Source organism: Micromys minutus (assembly GCF_963924665.1).
Source record: "Micromys minutus genome assembly, chromosome: 7".
Lineage (NCBI taxonomy): Eukaryota > Metazoa > Chordata > Mammalia > Rodentia > Muridae > Micromys > Micromys minutus.
In genome coordinates, this window is record NC_137976.1 from 10,956,012 (window position 1) to 10,977,599 (window position 21,588).

The following is a 21,588-nucleotide window of genomic DNA, read 5'->3' on the forward strand; positions in this document are numbered from 1 at the left end:
GTTCAAGCCCATTTTAATCCTTTCAGTATCCAAGGCAGAAAGCTTTCCCAAGCATGGTGCCATCTGAAAACGGGATGCATATCTTTTACATACAGGACACATGTCTTTGGGAAGGGACAGGGTTTTGCTTAATTCTTACCATACCAACTACAATTCTATTCCTTTCTCTCTGACTCAAGGGTATGCTGGAATATAACTGAGAATAGATTAATGATAAATTGAGTGGCCTCTTAACTACATTTTTAAAAAAAGATAGTTTAATTACTAATTTGAGAGTTTTATTATCAAAAAATTACTTAGGAGTCCACCTATGGAACATAGAGCTAGTATTTGCTGTACTAACTGGTAGCCTCTGGCAAAGTGAACACAAAGTCAGCAAGAGCTGCTGAGTTTCCAATAAATGCACTGGTGTCTGTGGTAAATGAAGCTCTGCTATCACCACACCATTTCAAGGAAGGTATTTTCCAGAAACGAAGGCTCTAGTAAGTTCCATTGCTCTTTCTAAAGCTAATAAGTACTGGTCAGGCTTTCTCAAAGTATCACTGCCCAACTCTTCAGAGCTCTCTAAGGAAGCAAACACCAGGCATGCCCACACAGCCTGCTTACTTTTTCCTGCTACTTAACTGATTTCTAAATAGAGTATTTCTTTTTCTTCCTGTGTTGCTTTTATCCCACAAAACACAGGCGTGTTCTTCCATATCAGTCCTCTGACAACACCAAATGTAACATCATTTCTCAAGCAAGTTATTTAAGCTACCCACCAACAGTTATATCTGGCTAAACATTTGATTTTGTTGTGCCATGAATTAAATAATGAAAAACTAAGCATATTTATAATGTACGGTTTATCTGACCTGAAGTCTGTGTATGATGGTGGTAGAATATTATGCTATTTGAAAATAAATGAAAAAAAAATGAATGAATGACTCATAAGTACAACAATAAAGACCTATAAATGAAGAAATAAGAGAAAGATAAGTAAAATGTTGATTCCCTTGTACATACAAAGGTGTGCTAGATAAGAATATTTAAATGTAGACACATTTAGTGCCAATTATTCATAACTTCCCATTTGAAAGAGAAGAATCTGGAAGAAAAACACTATACAAAAGCTGTTTATATCAGAGAGGTGAATAGATTTTTGTCTTGAAAATCTTGACTGGCTTTCATAGTTGAGACTTCTGCAGATATTGGAGGCAACAGTCAATGTAAAGACATTAATAGCACATTGCCCTTTGAGAGAAGGTCCAAAGAAATGACCAGGGATGGAACTTGGGATGGAGTTCTTATCCAAAGAGAAATTGGTGTGTGGTTCTAGGCAGTTTCTAAGCTGCATGGCAAACTCCTACCATCATAGACAATGCCCAACTAAGACCACATCGGCAGCACCTCTATAAAACCTATCAATACTCTTGGAGTTCTACAGTGACCACATGAGCTAAATAGTCAGCAAAGAGTCAGGCAAAGCAACAACCCGAATGGGGCACAGAGACAAATTCCTGTAATCTCTGTGTACAAGAGTGCTGAGGCAGGAGGATAAACCTTGTTTCAAAAAAGAATTTCTAAAAGAAAAATGAGAGGATGAGGAAGGAAGAGGGTGGTAGCGAGAAATAGGGGAAGAGAGAAAGAGAGAGAAAGAAGGAAAGAAAGGGAAAAAGAAAAAAGGAAGAAAGAAAGAGTCAAAGCTATCCAGGAAGTCCTCTGATCTCAAGAAGACATGGATGAAATGGAATGAGTGAGACTGGATATGAGAATGACTTTGTGTGTGTGTGTGTGTGTGTGTGTGTGAGAGAGAGAGAGAGAGAGAGAGAGAGAGAGAGAGAGAGAGAGAGAGAGAGAGGGAGGGAGGGAGGGAGGGAGGGAGGGAGGGAGGGAGGGAGGGAGGGAGAGAGAGAGAGAGAGAGAATGAATTGAGCTGGGGTTTATGAGAAAAAATATGAGAATCAAGGTGCACTCCCTTAATATTACTACTTGGAAGGCAGACACAGGAGGAGCTCTAGGCTAGCTTGTTCTAACTTGTGAGTTCTAGGCCAGCCAAGACTACATAGTGAGACGTTGTCTCAAAACAAACAAATAAGCAAGGAAAGTAAAAATAATTTTAAAGATTTCATAATTGTACTTCCTCAAATTAAAACTTTGATGCCCTAATGCCCACTACCTCAAAACTGGATTATATTTGAAGTTAGGTCTTAGAATAGGTACCTTTTAAAAAGTTTTTGTTTTTAATAGCACACAAATGAATGAGTTTCAGTAGGATATTTTTATACATGTTTCCCATTAAATTTTGATTTATCTCATTGCAAGAAGTAATTTAATAAAAGAGATAATGAGGGTGGGTCCTAATCCAACTTGATGGCATCCTAAGAAGAAATGTGATCCTAAAGACAGAACAGTTCAATCCTTAAGCCTTTCATGGAAGGACCACAGGAAGACACAGCTAAGGATGTTCAACAAACAATGGACACAGCCCTCAGAGGAATCTGACTCTGCTTTCATCTCGATCTTAGACTCTCTCAAAAGTAAAAGAAAATATATTTCTCATCTTTCAAGCTACTGATATTTCATTACATCAGCACTGTCTTGGCAATACAAAATTAAGCTGTCAAAACTTTTCCCAAGGGAAAATGTCAGGGGCCCTTTTACTTTTTCTCAGAGGCTGATACTCATGGGGAAGGCAAGGCAAGCCAGCCGTGTGGGAGGCAGAATGTTGGCTTGATGGAAAACAGAGAGAAAGAAGGTCTTTGCCCTTCCATCTTTGCTGTTCACCAAAGTGACCTTCTACCTGAAAATGACAGAAGAAATGCTGCTCTTTGGTGATAAATGTGGAGGTTAGTGGGAAGATTGTACACTATGTCTTAGCTGATCTGAATGTGTCCCTGAGATATCTCCCACTCCAAAATTCCTATTTCAAAATTCTAATCACCCCCAAACCTCAAAATGCATCTGTGTTTAGACACAGAGCACTAAAAAGGGTAATTATTTAGTGAAGTCAAAGGGTGGGCTTTAGTTCAATGCTAGTAGCCTTTACAAGAGGGACATTAAACATCAGTACACACACAGGAAAAAAGACAGACAGCAGGCTGGAGGCAGGTATCTTGGTAAACATTTGTTGATGTCTATATGCAGGTGAGAGCAGGCATAAGATAAGGCAAGGCCTATGATTGGACAGTGAAAAAGTAGGGGAGGTCAGAGAGATAAAAGAAGGAGGAGGAGGGGGAGGAGGAGGAGGAGGAGGAAGAGGAAGAGGAAGAAGAAGAAGAAGAAGAAGAAGAAGAAGAAGAAGAAGAAGAAGAAGAAGAAGAAGAAGAAGAAGAAGAAGAAGAAGAAGAAGAAGAAGAAGAAGAAGAAGAAGAAGCAGCCACGAAGATGGAAGATGTCCATGTGCTCTTAAATAGCCATGGGTAGCTATGAATATCTTACAAGGGATGGATTATCACAGGTCAATTTGTGTTATCTAGGTGGGCAGTTTATACCAATATCAAGTGGTTTTAAGTTTATTGTGTGGATGTTTTGTGAAGTGGGAATTTATTGGTATAAATCTGATTGATGAATTAATTACAAGCCAAGCCTCTAGAATTTTGATTTTGTCAGGCTAGTGGGAATTGTAACAATAACCACAGGGCAGGTTGCTGGGAAGGTAAGCAGGGTCCACAGCAGAGAGACTTCCAGGGGCTGAGAGGTTGCTACTGAGAGTGGCAGGAGGGCGGCTGCCACTAGAGACAGAGAGTAGCAGGGGGTGGCGTGGAGAGGTGACATGGAACTTTCGTCACTTATTTAATATTTACCACTACAGACATTAGCTCTGATAACACCCTGACCTGGGACTTCTAGCTTCCAGCACTGGGAGAAAGTGTGTCTTAGTTACATCACTGAGTTTTGTTGTGGGTTTTGTTTTGCTTTGCATTTCCGGGAACAGATTTCCAGGGCTGCGGAGAGACTAGCCACAAGCCCCAGTTCCTAACCCCTAGTTCGAGGTATTTTGTCATGGTGGTCTTAAAAAATTATGGTCCCATCTTCTGGCATCACTACTCTTGATGGTGTTTATGGGGCATGGGCGACTGCCTAGATGTGAGAAGGGTTTTCTTTAACAGCGCTATGCATTAAGCTAGAAGATTTGCTAGCAAGTGTGACCATCCTGAGTCCACTGTGCAATGTAGATAATAACAAGGTCATGGACCTTCAGTTACAGACACAACAAAGCAGAACTTAGGGTATGGGGGGGAAAAGACATTCTGCCATTTATGGGACTTAGCTTGTGATAAGAGGACTCTGGAGGTAGGAATAGCCAGATGTCTTTTCGAGATATACAGTGTAGAAATGATTGTTCTGCCTTCTTACAAGGGAAGAAATATATGAGGGATCTGTAAGTAGTGAGGAGAACTTTCTAGTAACCAGATGCATTAGAGCTAATTATCCAAGGATAGATTGGCCTGTATGGATGGCTGCTGAGTGTCTCACAGTGGTCTTATTAAGTCCTGGTTGCCAGAAGGATTTCTATAAACATCTGGCTGCTCTCTTCCCTGAAGATTGTTTGTGACAGGGTCTCACTGTACAGCTGTCTGGCCAGGCCTGGCCTCCCTCTGCCTCCGTTGGATTTAAAGGCATGTACCACCGCAAGGATTCTAACTAGGGATGTTGCTGTGCTTCCTGGGCACAGGCTTGGGAAGATACACCACTCAGGATAGGAAGTGATGCTACAGTAGAGCAGAGGAGGTTGTAAGGTATAGAAAGCCACCAGAATCTCTGGGTGCAGGAGCGATTGTAGGGGATCAGGTCGGAGGGATTGGTTGTCGGGTAAAAGTCTGACAATGTGAGCAATCCAGAACCCACACAGGTAAGAAAGCAGATGCAGGGGCACACATCTGCTGAGAATGGAGACAGATTATCAAATTCAGCCTGGTAGCCTAGAGGTCAGGGACAGGGCAGAAATAACAATAGAGACCCGCCTTAACAAGGGGAAAGGAGAGACCAGACTGCTAAAGTGATCTCCAAAGATGAGCTGCGGCCTATGCTTGTATGTACTCTCTCATACACACTACACACCCTCCCTAATTGGCTAAGAGTACTTCCTGCTCTTGGAGAAGACCTAAAGGCTTCCTAAAACCCAGGTCAGACAGCTCACAACAGCCGGTAATCCTAATTCTTGGGATATGACTCCCTCTTCTGACCTTATTGAGCACACTCACACTTGTGGAGACATACACACACAAGCACACACAAAGAGACAGAGAGAGACAAAAGCAGAAATGGAGACAGAGTCAGAGACAAAGACACACAGAGAGACAGAGAGACAGACACACACATGCAGAGAGAGAGAGAGAAGAAAGAAAGAAAAGAAATAAAAGAAAGACAAACGTTGAGGAAATTTGAAATAGAAAACAGGGAAGCTCTTTCAGGCACAATTCCGAGCTGACCATTTCCTTTGAGCATGTCTTGACCACGATTGTGAGAACGTGAGTGGAGTGAACGTCAGCCTCGTGAAGGAGACGGCTACCGCTGAGGATTTCTGCGTCTATGTGTTGTCATTTTTCAAAGTGCCTGCTCAAAAAAAAAAAAAAAAAAAAAAAAAAAAAAAAAAAAAAAAAAAAAAAAAAAATTCCTGTCTCTCTCCCTGGCACACATGGGCCTGCTCACCGTGATCTGTATTCAGAAGAGCTCAATTGCTGTCTCACTCCCACTGTCTTAAAAACATTTAATTTTGGACAAAAGGCCCCAAGCTTTCATTTTCCTGTAAGAACTCTCGAGATGGAGCCGTTCTCTCCCCGTCTCCTAGGTGTTCAGCCTCCTTCCTGTTCGTACAGACAGGAGATCTGATAAGTGTATTTGGGAAGGAGTGTGATGTTTGATTTCTGCTGTCTTGCTGCTCTTTTAGATTTTTTTTTCTTGTGGGGTCTACTCTTGTGTCACCTTCATGTCCCGATGTGTCCCTTCTCTAGCTTCCCTTTCCCAACTTTCAGACATCAGGAAATGGCTGGTGAGAGGTGAGGTGTCATGGTTAAGCTGTAGTCTCAGTCTGTTTTCCTGACCTCTAAATGGGGGATAGTAGTAATGACTTCCTTGGGTTTGTGTGTGTGTGTGTGTGTGTGTGTAAGTGCATGCATGTTTGTAAATGCACATATGTGTATGTCTGTATATGTGTGTGTCTGTAAGTGTCTTTTATATGTATATCTATCAGTGTATGTGTGCATGTATGTGCCTCTGTGTGTGTAGGTGTGTGCATGCATGCTGAAAGTTAACCTTAGATGATGTTCTTCAGATGCTGATGCTATCTCCTTTTCTGAGGCAGGATCTCCTTCCTGGCTTTGCTTACCCAAGAGGACTCTTCACATACCGAAGCTCTCTCCACCTCCTAAGCAGGGGGCTAGCGTGGCTTCCAGGGATGGTACTCGGGTCCTCGTGCTTGGACAATAAGTACTTTATTGACTGAGCTACCTCCCTATCCATCCCTCGGCTTTTTGTAGTAGGTGGGTGCCATGCATAATAAAGCAAATATGACGTAGCAAAATTTATTGTTATTTGTTGAGAGACAGTCAAAGGATGGACATGAAGGACAGACACTAAAAGGTGTTTGTAGAGTTGGACAGATGGTCCGTGGGCAAGCTGTAGATCAGGGTGGACTTCTACGACAGGAAGGGGTGAAGACAAGTCCTTCCACCACATTCGCAGGGATTCCTCACTCTGGGAAAGAGCAGGCCTCCTTTCTTGCTTTCTATTGCAGAGTTATACTAAGAAAATCATGACCCAAAGCAACCGGAGAACAGGATTTGTTGACCTCACACATTCTGATGACAGTCTATTGTGAAGGGAAGTCAGAGGCAAGAACTCAAGGCAGGAACCTGAAGCAGGAACTGAGGCAGTGGACATGGCAGAAGCTTCCTACTGGTCTGTCCCTCCTAGACCTGCTTCCTTCCAGAAGCCAGGACCAGGGCGCAGGGCTGGTCTTTCACATCAGTTAATAATCAAGAATATGCTGCCCCCTGCCAAGATTTGCCAGCATGTCAATTTAATGGACGTATTTTTCTCAGTTTAGGTTTCCCCTTCCCAGATGACCAGAGCTCACATCAAGTTGTTAAAATAAATAAATAAATAAAAATAACCAATAAACACTTCTGGTGAAGGAAAAGGTTGTGGCCTTAGAAGCCAGAAATGTATCTGGCATTATCCCCTGTTTCCTTCTACAAGTCTAGGGAGGGCCAAAAGCTTGGAGTCTGAAGCCACATTACATCGGGAGGGTGGTGGTGGTGTATGGGGGGGGGGCATAACTGGATGGTTCTAAGCAATTCTAACACTGGGGAAGTTGGTGTTTAATCTAGGAAAAAATGGCTTTACGGAGGTTCGTCTATCTGGTTTAGAGCAGATCCGAAGAAGAATGAGAGCAGAGTTCCAGGAAGAAGTCCTCGGTCACGGAAGTGGAAGAAGAACCATCAAATAAAATATCGTTTCTGACTTAACTTTGATCTCTTCTCCATCTTAGATTTTACCTTCCCGCCTCCCTCCTTTTATCCCAGATGCTGGTCTCCTCTGAAATTACCCAAATCAAGCAAACATGCAATAACATTAAAAAAAAAAACTAAACACAACCAAATCCCACCTCCCATCCCCAACTCCAAACAGAGAAAAATGGGTCATTCTGCATACTGGGCCCTTCTCTGGTGCATTCTAAGGACATTTTCTAACGACAAAAATTCCAGGTTGCAGTGAGGTGGTGGCTGCCCTCCTACTCCCCCCAATCTTGGTTTTTTTTTTTTTTTTTTTTTTTTTGCTCCACCTCTCCTAACAGAGAAAACGAACTGCAGATAAAAATGCGTGCATCCCAGCAGCAGCTCCTCAACCACAGTCAGGAGAGGCCTGCGGGGTCGGGTGACTCAAGCTCGCGGGGACGAGCTGAGAGCGCTCCCGATTTCCCTGGAACCTTGACATCCTAGGGTTCACCTTCCCCCGACTGCGGGCCCCTCTCCCTGACCCAGATCGTTCCTCCCTTGGTTCCAGGACCCCAGAGGGGATCTCGGGTCCCTTAGCTGGTGCCCCAGAAGCCGCACCTGTGGGCTCCCGGTCGCCTCCCGTTGCGCTCGGGCGCAGCTCCCCCGGACTCCGCTAGGGGTCTCTCTCGGGTGGCGAGCGGGGTGGGCGGGATCAGCTGACTCTCCCCGCCGCAAGCCCCGCCGCCTCGCTCCAGCTCTGTCAGTTTCCTCGGCGGCGGGAGGCGAGAGCACCCGGAGCAGAGCGAGCGCGGGGGCCACCGGAGACGGCGGCAGCGGCGACGACGACGCGGACACAGCCAGGGCGCGGCGGACCTTCCACTCGCACACTGAGCACTCGGGGGCCCACGCAGGATCATGATGCTGCCCAGCTTGGCGCTGCTCCTGCTGGCCGCCTGGACGGTTCGGGCTCTGGAGGTGGGTGCCGCGCCTTGGGGACGAGACGGGGGAGGCGGGAGCCGGGAGGACGCGATCCTCCCCAGCAAGGAGATTGAATCTTGAGACGCGGGAGACTGTCTCGGGTGTATGGCTCCTCGCCGCCCCCGCCTGCGGGCGCCCTGCGCTTCGGCGTCTCTGGCCCAACCCTGCCCGGGGACGCGCTGCCCGGACCGATGAAGAGGGAGCGGGTGAGGAGCTGGGCTCCCCATATCCGTGCCAGCCGGGAGCTGGAGGACGAGGGGACGATCCTGAACGCAGACCCTGACTCCTCCCTGCCTTGAGAGCCGGTCTCTGGGATGCGAGAGACACCCAGTTCGAGGGGGGAAGGGGAGGATATGCGTGGAAAACCGAAAGCGCAGCGTCTCAGGATTCAGTGCCCTGCGAGGAAATCGCCGCCTTTCCCCTTCCTTGGGGTCCTGGGCTGGAATTGGGGCAGCTCTGGATGCTGGGGAGCGCCTGGCTCATCCTCCCTTCCCACCCCCGCCTGTCTTGACTGGGAAGCAGGGCTTTGCTCCTGGCGGCCGCGGGCGGCGGCTGCCGGCGCAGCGACCCTCTCCGGAGTCGGCGCGGGGTCGCGCACCGCCTTCCTTTTGCAAACTTTGTGCATTTCCGTGTCTCCCTTTTGTGTAAGTTCCAAGTGATGGGAGGGATCGGAGAGCGAGGCCACCCGGCACGGTCCCTCAACCTGGACGCCCCGGACTCCCCGATGCACCTCCAGTTTCTCCCTGAGTCTAAGAAGGTCCCCTGGAACAAAAGCCGCGACACCCCGCCCTCGCCGTCCAGGGCGCGGTGGCGGAGCCTTGGTAGTTGGTGCGCCACCGCAGCTCCTTTCCCCGCGCAGCGCGTCTGCCCCGGAGGACCTGGAGGTGCTGCTGGGGCCCCACGATCTCCCACCCCCGCACCGCCACCACCTATTGCCAATCCCGTGCGGGACTGCAAAGTCCTCCTAGAGAGAGACAGGGGGAGAGCCCAGAGGGAGGCGTGCGTCTGGAAAGGGCAGTGCCCGGTGGTGGGGAGGCTGGGGCTCCAGTTCATCAAAGGAGGCGTTTGTCTGATTAAGGTGCGGCCTCCTCAGGGGCAGTTCTGGGAACTCTAGCTTAGTCACCCTGGGGGGCGCGGGATGTTGGGGAGGGTCCTCGGGGTCCTTTTAAAAGGGGGGTGCAGATAAAAGGATTGAATAGGGTGAAGATTAAGACGGAGAAGATGGCGCCTCTGCAGTGCAGCAAAGAAAAGCTGTGTGGAGGCTGCAGCCTATGAAATCCACCCACCACTAGGTGTATAACAAGTCTTCTCCATTCATCCAACTCTGCAGCCTTCAGCAAAAGGCTTGTTTTCCGTTTTATCCAGAGATGCCTGGAAGTTGTTTGCGTGGCAGCTGGTTTTATTTCTCTGCGTTTGAACCCCTTTCACCCTCCAAGCATTTGCAAATATCTCTTCCCCACGATCCCCCTCCTTCCCCACTACCTCATAGTAATTTTCCCAAAAAGCAATTTCCGGGCGAGTGTTTTCCTGTAATTTCAGTGGGGGACTGCCCAGCTATCACACTAGTATGGATCTTTATTTATTTATTTATTTTGGGTTCTTAATTTACAAGGTCATTGAACTTTACCCCCTCTGATTTTTTTTTTAACCCACAAGTGGCTTCAGAATCTATAAATCACCACAGACTGGTTAAAACAGGTCTTTTAAGAGTCTTCAGAATTTGTGTTCCGTTTTTTTTCAAAGCTAATTAATCAAGGAAATTCTGAGTTCTCTGATGACCTAAGATTTTTAATTGAGTAATCATTCGGTTTTTTCAAATTGTCTTACTGTACAAAAACACTACTAAGTAATTAAAGGAATAGATTTAAATTTTGGAGTTCATGTCAAAACTCAAATATTTACTTTTCTTGAGCATTTTTTTTTTAAGCTTGTATAAAAAGAGTCAGGGTGTAGGCCAAGATGAACTGGATTTGTGTTTTGGCTTGTGTGATTTTTTTTCTGCTAAACATTTGGAGATTATTCTGCGTTTGGCGTCGCCTTTAAAGGGTAGATGTGAGCACTACATTCGTGCCTTTGGTGGGTCACTGGAAGGATAGGCAATTCACCCTAATGAGGCTTGACAGACTTTGCAACTTTGTGTCCACTGAAGCCGCGGAATTGTGAGTTGGCTGCCTTTTGTAAATCCGTCTGCTGCAGGTGGCTCTGCAAAAGAATCCATGTGAATGAGGGTAATGATGCTGGGGCCTCATCTTCCAGCGAGTAGGCATTACCTGGTTAGCCCCTCCCCCCCCAACCCCGGGTCTGTTGAACTGAGAGAGGCCTGCATTTAGCAAACCCGATGGACTGATCTTGTTTGCTTGTATAGAACTGGTAACTATCAACTTGCCTGGGTTTGGAAACCTCCTGAGCCTGCTCTCAAGTAGCAAGTAGCACTGCCCTTGACGGTGGAAGCGCCGAGAATTTCTTGATGGGGATCCATCAGGAGTCACCCGGTACTGCTTGTCAGTGGGAAGCCATGATACTGGCAGGCTATAAATGGTTCTTTCTTGTCATCCGGTGCCACAGCATCCCTCATCACACTCGTAGGACTGCAAGCAATTAAAAGACGGAACCGAGGAAATGAAAAGGTTATACAGGATCACAAAAGTAAATTTGGAAAATGCAGATTTAAAATAAGTAGCAGAAAAAAAAAAAGGGGAGGGGATCCATGGGCTACTGGTTTGAAGGAAGCTGAAGTCCCTTTTATGGTTAAGGTTTCTAGTTTACTGTTTCTGACACACCAGTTTTCTCTATCTGTGTGTTGAAGAAGATTGTCAGTCACCCGACACTACATATAGAAGTGAAGAAAAGGGTGCTTAATAAAGTAATATACATTATTTTTGCATATACATTATTGTTGTCTTGGGATTTACAGGGCATCTTTTGATGAATACATTTCTTTTATAATGTCTGCGGTTTATGCCAAGATGGACCTGCACACAATTTACTTTAAATATCAAGCTTCCAGAATGTAATGTTTACTCCACTGCCCATATTTTACTGCTAACCTTCACACTGGGTACAGAAGTACGCAGGGTGAATAAAACATGCACGTGATTATAAAGTCGGAGTGTTATGTGCAAAAAAAAATGAAAGAAAGCATGGATTAGGCAAAGAAGAAAAAGGACACAGTACTGAGATAAAGACCTATAATTAAAAAAGTAAAGAGGCAAGAGGATTAGATCATCCTGGGACATTTCCTGGCTTTAAGTTTCCAACCAGGTTTGTGTCCCAGGTCTGGGGAATGAAGGTTAAGGATTTGCAGGAATTCTGTTTGCTCACACACAAACACAGGGTTTACATGCCGCCTTTGTCTTATCTGTGTCCTAGGCTGGCTTTAGAGCCAGGCACAGATAAGGTTTTGCATAATGAAGGAGAACACAAGTGTGGTGTTCGATTTGATTCATTTCCTCATCCATTCATTAGGGGGGATTTTACTGGTTTCTTTTTAGGCCAGATCCTGTCTCTCGGCTCCGATTATCTTTATGTAAACCCAAGCCGTCTCTTTCTTCCCTGAGCTCCCATTCATCCTGGGAAGACAGGAAATAAACAGAAGCCATGGCAGGTGTAGGCCAGACTGCAGCTGGGTGAAGAATTGGAAGAAGGAGGCCAAGGCTAAAAGCAACCAGCGGAATAAACGATCAAAAGGAGCTTCACCATGCAACTACTGGGAGCGGGGAGAGAAGCAATTTTTAAGAGTGCTTCCATAAAGAAAAGAACGTTTAAGCAGGAGTTCTCGTCAGGATCACTGCCTGCTTGTCTGTCTGTCTGTCTGTCTGTCTGTCTGTCTGTCTGTCTGTCTCTGTATATGTGGTGCTGGGATTTCATATGGATACTTAAGCGTGATAGGCAAATGCTCTGCTGCTGAACTACATCCCCATCCCGAGGAATCATGGAGATTAAAAACATACCAATAAGCAAAAAAGTTCACGAGTGTTGCCAGAGCTCCACCCAGTACATCAGAAAGGAATCCCTGGGAGCAAGGCCTGGACATAGGCATTAAGGAAAGAAAAAAACAAAACACCATCTCTGGGCAGTTTTAAAATAGAAACTGTGGTTTTTGAGGGCAGTTACAGATGGACCAATCTGAACCACATTCAGGACTCATCAAGCTGTTCTGAAGCCAAAGGAGCCAAGTAACGGCACGGAGGCTGGTGGCACTAGAGAAGCAGACAGAAGGGCAGAGCGACGCTCAGGTCTCCCTTTCCATGCTTCCCATCTCTCCTTAGAGATGCTGGATCCCCTCGACGTCACCTCTGTAGCCAGGACTGCAGTCACATTCCGCTCCCCGGGCTAGATGACCTTGTGGCCTTGCAGGAAACTTGCTTCACAGAGCACACACCTGCATTTGTGCGGCCCTGGCTGGCAGCCAGTACGCTCAACTCCCAAGCCCGAACTGCTTTCTCTCTCTCTCTTTCTAGTTAGTTAGTTGGTTTTTGCAACGGTGACATCTTTCCCTTTTCATAGTGGGATCCTAGCTACAAACCATGGAGTGCAGACTGATAATTAATACTGTCTGCTGCAAGAGCCTGTGAGTACTGGAACCTTCTGCATCTTACATCCCGTGACCTACCCTCCTGAGCCGGTGGGAAAGAGCAGGCTAAGGTGAAGGAATGAGGGTGCTCTCCGGATGTGTAGCAAGCATAAGCAAGGACACATATTAGATTTCGGTCTCAGCTTGCCAACGGAGGCACTCCAGAAGAGGGGATGTTACATAGCTTTTCCTTAGTTTAACATGGGTTGCTTTGGAGAGAGACGGACATTTATTATTAAAACAATGTCGGGTGAATTTTTGTTTTTTTCAGATTGTTCTGCCTAGCTGGTTTGACTGGTACCACCTTTGGGATAGGAACGCTCCCAACAACGCTGGGTTAGAATGACTGCTGTACTAATTTTTTAGAGATATTTTTTTGGGGGGTGGGCAACCAGTTTTAAGGAAACCATCCATCAATGGATAGCTAGTTATTATAAAAGAGGATACAGAGAACTTGGGTTTGCATACATTCAGTCCTAGCTGCAGTAACCAGCAAAGAAGATCTGTTTTTATTAAATTTATTTTATATGGCTAATTTTTTAGGTTCTGAGATAAAGATCTCTTCTGGTTAGTTGTTTTGTTTGTTTGTTTGTTTGTTTTTAATTTGACAAAAAATGGTGTCACCCAGGAAGAGGAGCCCTCAAATGAGAATTGCCTCCATTACATTAGTCTGTAGAGGTTAGGCACTTTTTTGGCTTATGATTAATGTGGATTGGCCTAGCAGGTAAACCTTGGATGTCTGAGAAAGCAGGCTGAGCAAACCCTGAGGACAGTGAGCTAGCAAACATCCCTTCTCCATGGACTGCCTTAGTTCCTGCCTCGGGGTCCCTGTTTGAGCTCATATCCTTGGCTGTTCTTGATGGCCTGTAACATGTAAACTGTAGTAAACTCTTTCCTCCCCAAGTTCCCTTTGGCCACAGTTTTATCCCAGCAACAGAATCCAAATTAGGACAGCATCTCCATGTGCTGCTGAAGCTCCCCTTAAACTCTTTGCTTCAAGTCATTCTCCTGCCTCAGCCTTCTGAGCAGCTGAAAGACAGCCTCATGCCACTGTTTCTCTGTGTGGCTATACTTTGAAGAGGCATTCAGTACACACTGAGCTGCAACGAGAGTATATCATGCCACAAGAAATCAGAGACTATGTTAAAAATTGTTGGTATTATTATTTTTAAATTATGTACATGTGTGTGGCTATGTGCACAGGAATACAGTTACCTGTGGAGATTACAGACCTTGGATCTCTTTGAAGCTAGAATTTACAGATGGCTGTGAATCAACTGAATTCAGGCCCGGTGGAAGAACAGAAGTGCTCCTAAGCCCCTCTGCCCCCAAGGAGAGAGAATTTTTAAAAAGCCCATCTTCTCGTGGAAAGAACCGGAGTGAGCATTTGTAATAATGAGTTTGATGTCAGGCATATTGTTAGGCCAGTAATTTGAACCATTGAGTGTTTCTCGGATGTCTAGAAAAGGCGAGCATTTCACATTGCTTTCTGTTGCTGTGACACAATACCTGAGACAGCCAACTTAAAAAGAAGAAAGGTTTATCTTGGTTCACGGTTTGGGAGGTCTCAGTCTATGATTAGATGGCCCCATATGATGGGACTGTTGTGAAGGAGCATATTATGGCCAGCTGTTCCTGGTTTGGCAGCTTGCCTGGAAGCAAACAGAAGAAGAAACCAACATCTCAAATATCCAAACAATCCCTACCTCATTAATGACAGAGACCCTCAGAAGACTAAGCCTTTAACCCACTGGCCTTTGGGTCATATTTTTGATTCAAACTGTAACAAATATGAATCCAGAAGCCCACTGAGGGCAAGGCGCTTGCTTGAGCATGCATTCAGAGTGCTGTCTACCCGGAGATACTGGCCACGGTTACATCTCTGTGCCTTTGTAAAAATGTGGACAGTACTATTTATCACGGTGGAGGATAAAATTATTTAGTATATAATCTCCTTAAAGCAAGTAGATAAATTGATACGTGTTCATATGTACTTAATGTATGACCATAACTAAGTGTTGCTACTTTTATGGGGGGATAGAAAATGAATATTTTTCTCATGCATAGCTATGGAAAGCTATAGTCTTCGTGACATTTCACTTATTGATTAGCCTACTTACTGTCTAATTAAGAGGAGGAGGAACTTGGCAGTTTGTTTTCTGCAAGGATGAATGAGTTTACCCAGACGTGGCACAGCCGTAATCCCAGCACTGAGGAGAGAGCAATACGAGGATCACAGGTTCAAGGCCAGCTTGGGCTGCATAGCAAGACTGTGGGGGAAAAAAGATTTAGACACAGCGCAGGTAAAAGTTTCTTTTTTTTTTTGGCAAAGTATTATTTATTATACATGTGATTTTTCTATTTCAATTGCTTTTCTAAAAATATTAGAATGATTCATGTTCACTGAAAAACATTAAACAGTACAGAAATGTGCAGGGTTCGTACAAACGGAGAGTGCTCAGTTTTAATGCTGTGTGTTGCTAGCAGTTTTCCATTGTTTAACATCGGGCCAGTTAATGCACTGGCTTGATTGTTAACACAACTGTTATTTGGACATCTTTGATGTGTGTGAGGAGCTGTGGACAGGCGCAGTTTAGTCTTCGGCTAAGCCTTTTCAGTAACAATGAATGGTCAGGCTTTGTCATCAGAAGTCGAAGATTCAAATGCCAGCCAAAGGATGTTGGTCCTAGCGTGGAAGGCTCCAGCAACTTCATTCTAGACAGGACATGAAGGGAGCCCTCCTGTAAGGAAGTCAGACTCAAAATAAAATGGACTTTTATGACCCTGGTTAGGCTAGCATGTGTTTTATCTATGCCTCAGTTAAAAATACACGCAGAAAACAGCAGCAGGGTTGCTCGTACTCCATTTTCTCTCTCCGTGTCAAAATGAGTCCAGTGATACTGGAAACTTTTAGTAAATAAAACTTAGGGCTCTGTGGTTAAATACATTCTGGTTGCAGACAGCGTGGAAGGATCGGGAAGCAAAGTCCTTAGGACTCCGAGTGGGTTTTGGTTAAGCAGTTGTGTATTTAGTATTTGGACAGAGGTTGGTTCTGATCTGACTAGAAATATAGAATCCATATGTAGATCCTACTCAGAGAAGTTACAGGGAGGAAGGCTGGATGGTCTCAGAACCCAGGTGCAGGGCCAGTGAGCACAGGTAAATGAGTAAACAGAACACATTAGAGGTGCTTTTGTAGAGCGTGGATCCTGGACCAAGTGCTGGGAGGGACATGGAACAGGACTGGAATCTCATTTTCAGGTGGCTTGTTTTTTTGGTTTTTTTTTTCCTCCCTACTTCAAAAGACATTTCAGATTAAAAATTTCACTCAGAAACAATATGAAAAATTACTTTGTTTTAGGGGATTTCCTGGTTATGAAACTGTTCTTTGTCTGATTTTTTTTTTCCTCCCTCAGGGAATCAGATTTGTACCGTGCCCTTGGTTTCTAGAGAGCCACATACTGTCTTTATCTTCACTGAAAACAGTGGGGCTTTCTAAACGACAGTGATAAATTACTCTAACGCCTCTCTAGACACTTAGGAGAGCAAGAGATCCGTCTTAGAAAGTCATTTGGGTTAAGTGAAGAAATGCTTTATCGCCCCTGTCGCATTTTTAGATTTCAGAGCTTTAATGACACTCATATATCTTAACCCCATGGGGACATTTTGCAGGACAATAAACATGAGGCTTAACCGCACCCTGGAGGTGTGTTGTGTTTAAGATGTGCCCTTTCAGCCCTGTTACCAAAATCTTATTTGCTCAAGTTTGCTTTGTCTGCACAACCTTTTATAAATTAGTCAAAATTAAAATTGTAAACACATTTCTTAGTGATTTAAAAAGTTATTGTTGAATAAGTTTCAATATATATATTTATTGTGCACAGGACTGTGGTGCATGAGCACATTTTCATGCCAAGTATATGCTGTATGTTGAGATTCTTCCCTCCCCTCCCCTCCCCTCCCATTCCTCTCCCCTCCCCTCCCCTCCCATTCCTCTCCCCTCCCCTCCCCTCCCATCCCCTCCCATCCCCTCCTCTCCTCTCCCCTCCATTTTCCTTCCCTCCCCTCCCCCCTTCTCCCAGTTTCTTCCAGTTAGCTTCCTTGGGTTCCTCTAGAGAGTTTCACTTCTACTTTCAGATCACAGCACACATACTTATTTTTATATATCCACATTAGATCTGGGAACCACAAACAAGAATGCATTAAAAAAAAAATCCATCTTTCTGAAATTGGCCTAATTAGTGTTTGGTGGTTATTTCCAGTTTCTTCTTTTCTTATTTTTCAAGCAATATAATTTCATTCTTTATGACTGAAAAATACTTCACTGTGCACACACACTACATTTCCTTTACCCACTCCTTTTTTTAGAACCTGGGTTGGTTTTATAACTTAGTTATTATGGGCATTTCAACATCAGTTATTATGAAAATACCTAAACGTTGATATGATATGTCTGCACATACTTAGTTGGTATTTTACAATAAAATTAATGAAGCAATATACATTTATTTTTGTTGTTGTTTTCCGTTATTTGGATTAAACCTGGGCCACGTGCATACTAGGTGGGTACTATACCTCTGAACCATATCCCTGGCTCTAAGGATTGTCTGTCGGAGTTAGAATACAGTGAAGTTTGACAGTCGGTTTGAAGAGCCCTCAGCCATGAAGGAGGGTTCATTGGCTCACAGGTTGAGGGTACAAACAAACCCTCATGACTCAAAACGTCAGAGTAGCAGGGACAGAAGACCACTGTCCACCATAAGCAGTTAAGCAGAGAGATAAATGGGCAGAGAGATGAATGGGGGTGCTCATCTGGCTTGGCAACCATGCATTGCTACCACCCACTGGAGGAAGGGTCTTCCTTCCTGTTTTAAACTCTCTGGAGGCACACCCAGAGACACACCCAGAGTTACCCTTTCTGGTCACTGTATGTCCTGTCAAGTAGACGTGGAGAGTAACCATCACATTTAGAGAAGCCTGGGTCTATCCGGGTACGTTCAAAAGAGGGAAATTAACGTTTTCCTCATTCCCCAGGAAGCAGTGAGTGGTCACCTGAATAAAAACATGTGGGTAAGAAGTAAAGGGTCCACATGGAAGTGTGCTGAAGGCTAATATTTTAGGTAACATCATATATGTTATTGTAACATGTATACATATACACATATGCATACATTTACATATACGTGTGTGTGTGTGTGTGTGTGTGTGTGTGTGTGTGTGGCCAGAGGTAACTGGACTATTCACAGTAATGTGAAAGAACACCATTGAGCTGGGGTTTGCTTTGAGGTTGTTAAATATTACAAATGACAGTGGGACTAGGAGAATATTATGAATATTAATATTTCTTGTAATGTGTCATTAATGACCACACCATGCATTCAGAACTACTTGATAAGTACTTTTGGTGAGTGCTGTAGAAAGTCTATAGTGCACTGATCAAGGATGGCATGGTTTGCTGCATGACAGTGTTTAGTGGGGAAAGTGATTTCTGCTCAAATCCGATCTGAGCTCCCATTCCCAGACCTCTGTGAACGCTGGACACATGGCACATAGCTGTGACCCGGGCTGGAAGGGCAGGAGAGTCCTGGAGATATACTGGCCAGCCAAAGTCCAGCAGAAATGTGAGGTGCAGGGTCAGTGAGCGAGCCTGCCATAAAAATAATGTGAACAGGATAGAGGAACCTCACTGTCACCTAACATTGATCTGTGACCTCAGCATAAGCATACAGAGTTAGTGGACACACACACACACTCTCTCTCTTTTTCTCTCTCTCTCCATGTATACGTGTATACATATATATATATATGCATACCCTAAAAAGAAAGAAAATGAAAAAGAATACATGTTTGATTCTGATAGCTGAGACAGTTTCTCTTTTATGTTTTAAAATAATGAAGGACAAAAAAAAAAAAAGCCTTTGTCTTAGTCTGGGTTTCTTCTTTTGTGTATTCCTGCACAAAACATCATGACCAAAAGCAAGTTGGGGAGGAAAGGGTTTATTCAGCTCACACTTCTACATTGCTGTTTATCCCCAAAGGAAGTCAGGACTGGAACTCAAGCAGGTCAGGAAGTAGGAGCTGATGCAGAGGCCATGGAGGGATGTCACTTACTGGCTTGCTTCCCCTGGCTTGCTCAGTTTGCTTTCTTATAGAACCCAGGTCTACCAGCCCAGGGATGGCACCACCCACAATGGGCTGGGCCCTCCCCCCTTGATCACTAGTTGAGAAAATGCCTTACAGCTGGATCTCATGGAGGCATTTCCTCACCTGAGGATCCTTTCTCTGTGATAACTCCAGCTTGTGTCAAGTTGACACACAAAAGCAGCCCGTACAGCCTTTTAAATAAAATTTGCTTTGCAGCTTTTTCTAAAAAATTTGTTACAGAAAAATTTTATAAATTCTATTAGTCACTTAATCTCATTTGTTCACAACTTTTCGGAAAATTTAGTTGATATCTTCCCACCTAGAGAATACTCTCCTCCCTTTTTTAATCAAGGCAAGATGTTTCAGTGTGTCTCTAGGTGGACGCAAGCTCACTATTTAGCTCAGGCTGTCTGCGGACATTATTCTCCTGCCTCAGCCTCTTGAATTCTGGGCTTCAGCCCTGACCCACCATTCCAACACTGAGTTTCATCAGTCTCCTGTTTTACTATGATAGTCTCAGTTGAAAATTCCTAGGGCTGATTTTGTTTGAGTAAGCTAGTAGGGTTTAGAAAGAGAGCACTGTATATTGGAATTAAATTATGTGATTACCAAACTGAAAATTACATTGTTGTTGTCAACACTTAGTTTGGTGATATATGTTTGGTGATATATTTACTTATTCGTGTTTGCTATTTGATGCCTGATATTTCCGTTTGAATTTAGTGTAAAAATGATCAGCATTGGCTTAAAATAGTATGGATTCTATTACTTGCATTTTCTAATTGTCATTTCCTTGGCCAGGTGGTTGGTGGCCCATGCCTTTAGTCTCAGCACTCATTGTCAGCTGGATCTCTGAGTCTAAGGCCAGCCTAGTTTGTGGAGTTCCAGGAGACCCAGACCTACACAGAGAAACTCTGTCTTGCAAAAAATAAGGGGGGGGGGATTTTTCTTTGCATCAGCTGAAGCCGATGCTTTTTTATGCCATTACATTGACAGACATTGAAAATCTTATCGAGGTCATTATGATTTGTCTCTTTCTCCTGTTTGCACAGGCTTGTTCTTTAATGTTTTATGTCAAGTGTTGAATTACTCTACACCAAAGGGTTCAGGAAATTTAAGTTTTCTAAGAGTAAGCTGAACCTAAAGATAATGTAGTTGTGTTGGGTGGGGAAGGTTCTGGAACAGCCAATAAAACCTTTTTTTTTTCCTCATCTTTTGAGACAGTTTTACTATTTAATTCTGTCTGTTTATCTATCTGCCTGCCTGCCTGCCTGTCTGTCTGTCTATTCGTCCATCCATTCATACATCCATACATCCATACCAGGCTGGATTCAAACTCACAGAGATCAGCCTGCCTTTGCCTCCTGAGTGCTGGGATTAAAGGTATGCACCACTACAACCCAGTTTAACAAAATCTCTTGATGTGAAAAGTGGTTTACATTTTCCGGTTAAACTATGAAGGGCCCTCCTAACAATATTGTATTGGTAACAGTGTAGTGTTAGTCAGCGAAGGATGATAGGAGGGAATCCCTGAGGGAAGCCAGAACAATTTAACTATGGCTTAAATAGTGGAAGGGAAGCCTGCTGGACTATGTCTCTTCCACTATGTCCCTCCCACTGCGTCGTTTATTAACTGGCTGTCAGAGATGCCCAGGACCACCAAGATAATGAAGGATGAGGCATCCTAGAGGATACACTGGAATTTGCTTATTTCCTTTGCAGATGCTCTTCCGTTTTTAGCATATTTTTCTCAGGTCTCGGAGAATTTCATACCCGACTACAATGTTTTTTGATCACATTCACCATGTCTTCCTCTCCTAACTTCTCCCAGATCTACTCCCCTTCCTTCCTATCCCTCCCAACTTTATGTGCTCTTTATAAAAATATAAGCCACCAAATCCAGTTTGTGCCAACTGGATCCTTGTAGCTGTGGAACCATCCCCTGGAATGTGATCTGCCTGCTAGGGGCCACTCCCTTAAAGCAAACAAACTCTCCCTCTCTCTGAAGCCATTGACTGCCCATAATTCTTCAGCCAGGAACGAGGATCACGAGCTCCTCCCCCACCAGTCCTGGAATGTTGACTGGCTTGATCATGTGCAGTTTTTTTTTCCCAGAGGGATTCATGCCTGCTGTATGTTAAGATTGCAGCAGTCTTGCCATGTTTAGAAGACACCATTTTACTTTGCTCTTCCAAAATCTCTGGCTATGGAAACCCCTTCCATCCCTTTCTGTCATGGGTCCCAAGCCTTGGGGTTGGGGAGTATGATGGGGATGTTCTATCTGTGGCAGAACACGATACTGGGATTTTAATAAACAGTGTGGGACCAGATTCCTCTGTTTCTTTGTATTTGTGTTGCCTTGTTTTGCTTTTATGAATTGGGCTCAGCGGTTCAGTCTGTCTGTTCGTGAACTTTGGAGGGTCATGTTAGAAGGACACACTTGGGGAGAATTCGGTTTGTTGACAGTGTTTC

The 21,588-nt window shown here is 44.5% G+C and overlaps 1 protein-coding gene across 6 annotated transcripts in view; it reads left to right on the forward strand.

Annotated features, from left to right (window-relative positions):
• Window positions 1-8,198: 8,198 nt before the first annotated feature.
• The window catches only part of APP (amyloid beta precursor protein), a 220,783-nt gene continuing 207,393 nt past the window's right edge, over window positions 8,199-21,588 (forward strand). For all 6 annotated transcript variants that reach the window (XM_080918641.1, XM_080918642.1, XM_080918643.1 and 3 more), the window contains exon 1: window positions 8,199-8,396. In XM_080918641.1, coding sequence (XP_080774767.1) covers window positions 8,337-8,396 — 60 coding nt within the window. In that variant the 5' untranslated portion in view covers window positions 8,199-8,336. The remainder of the gene's footprint in view (window positions 8,397-21,588) is intronic.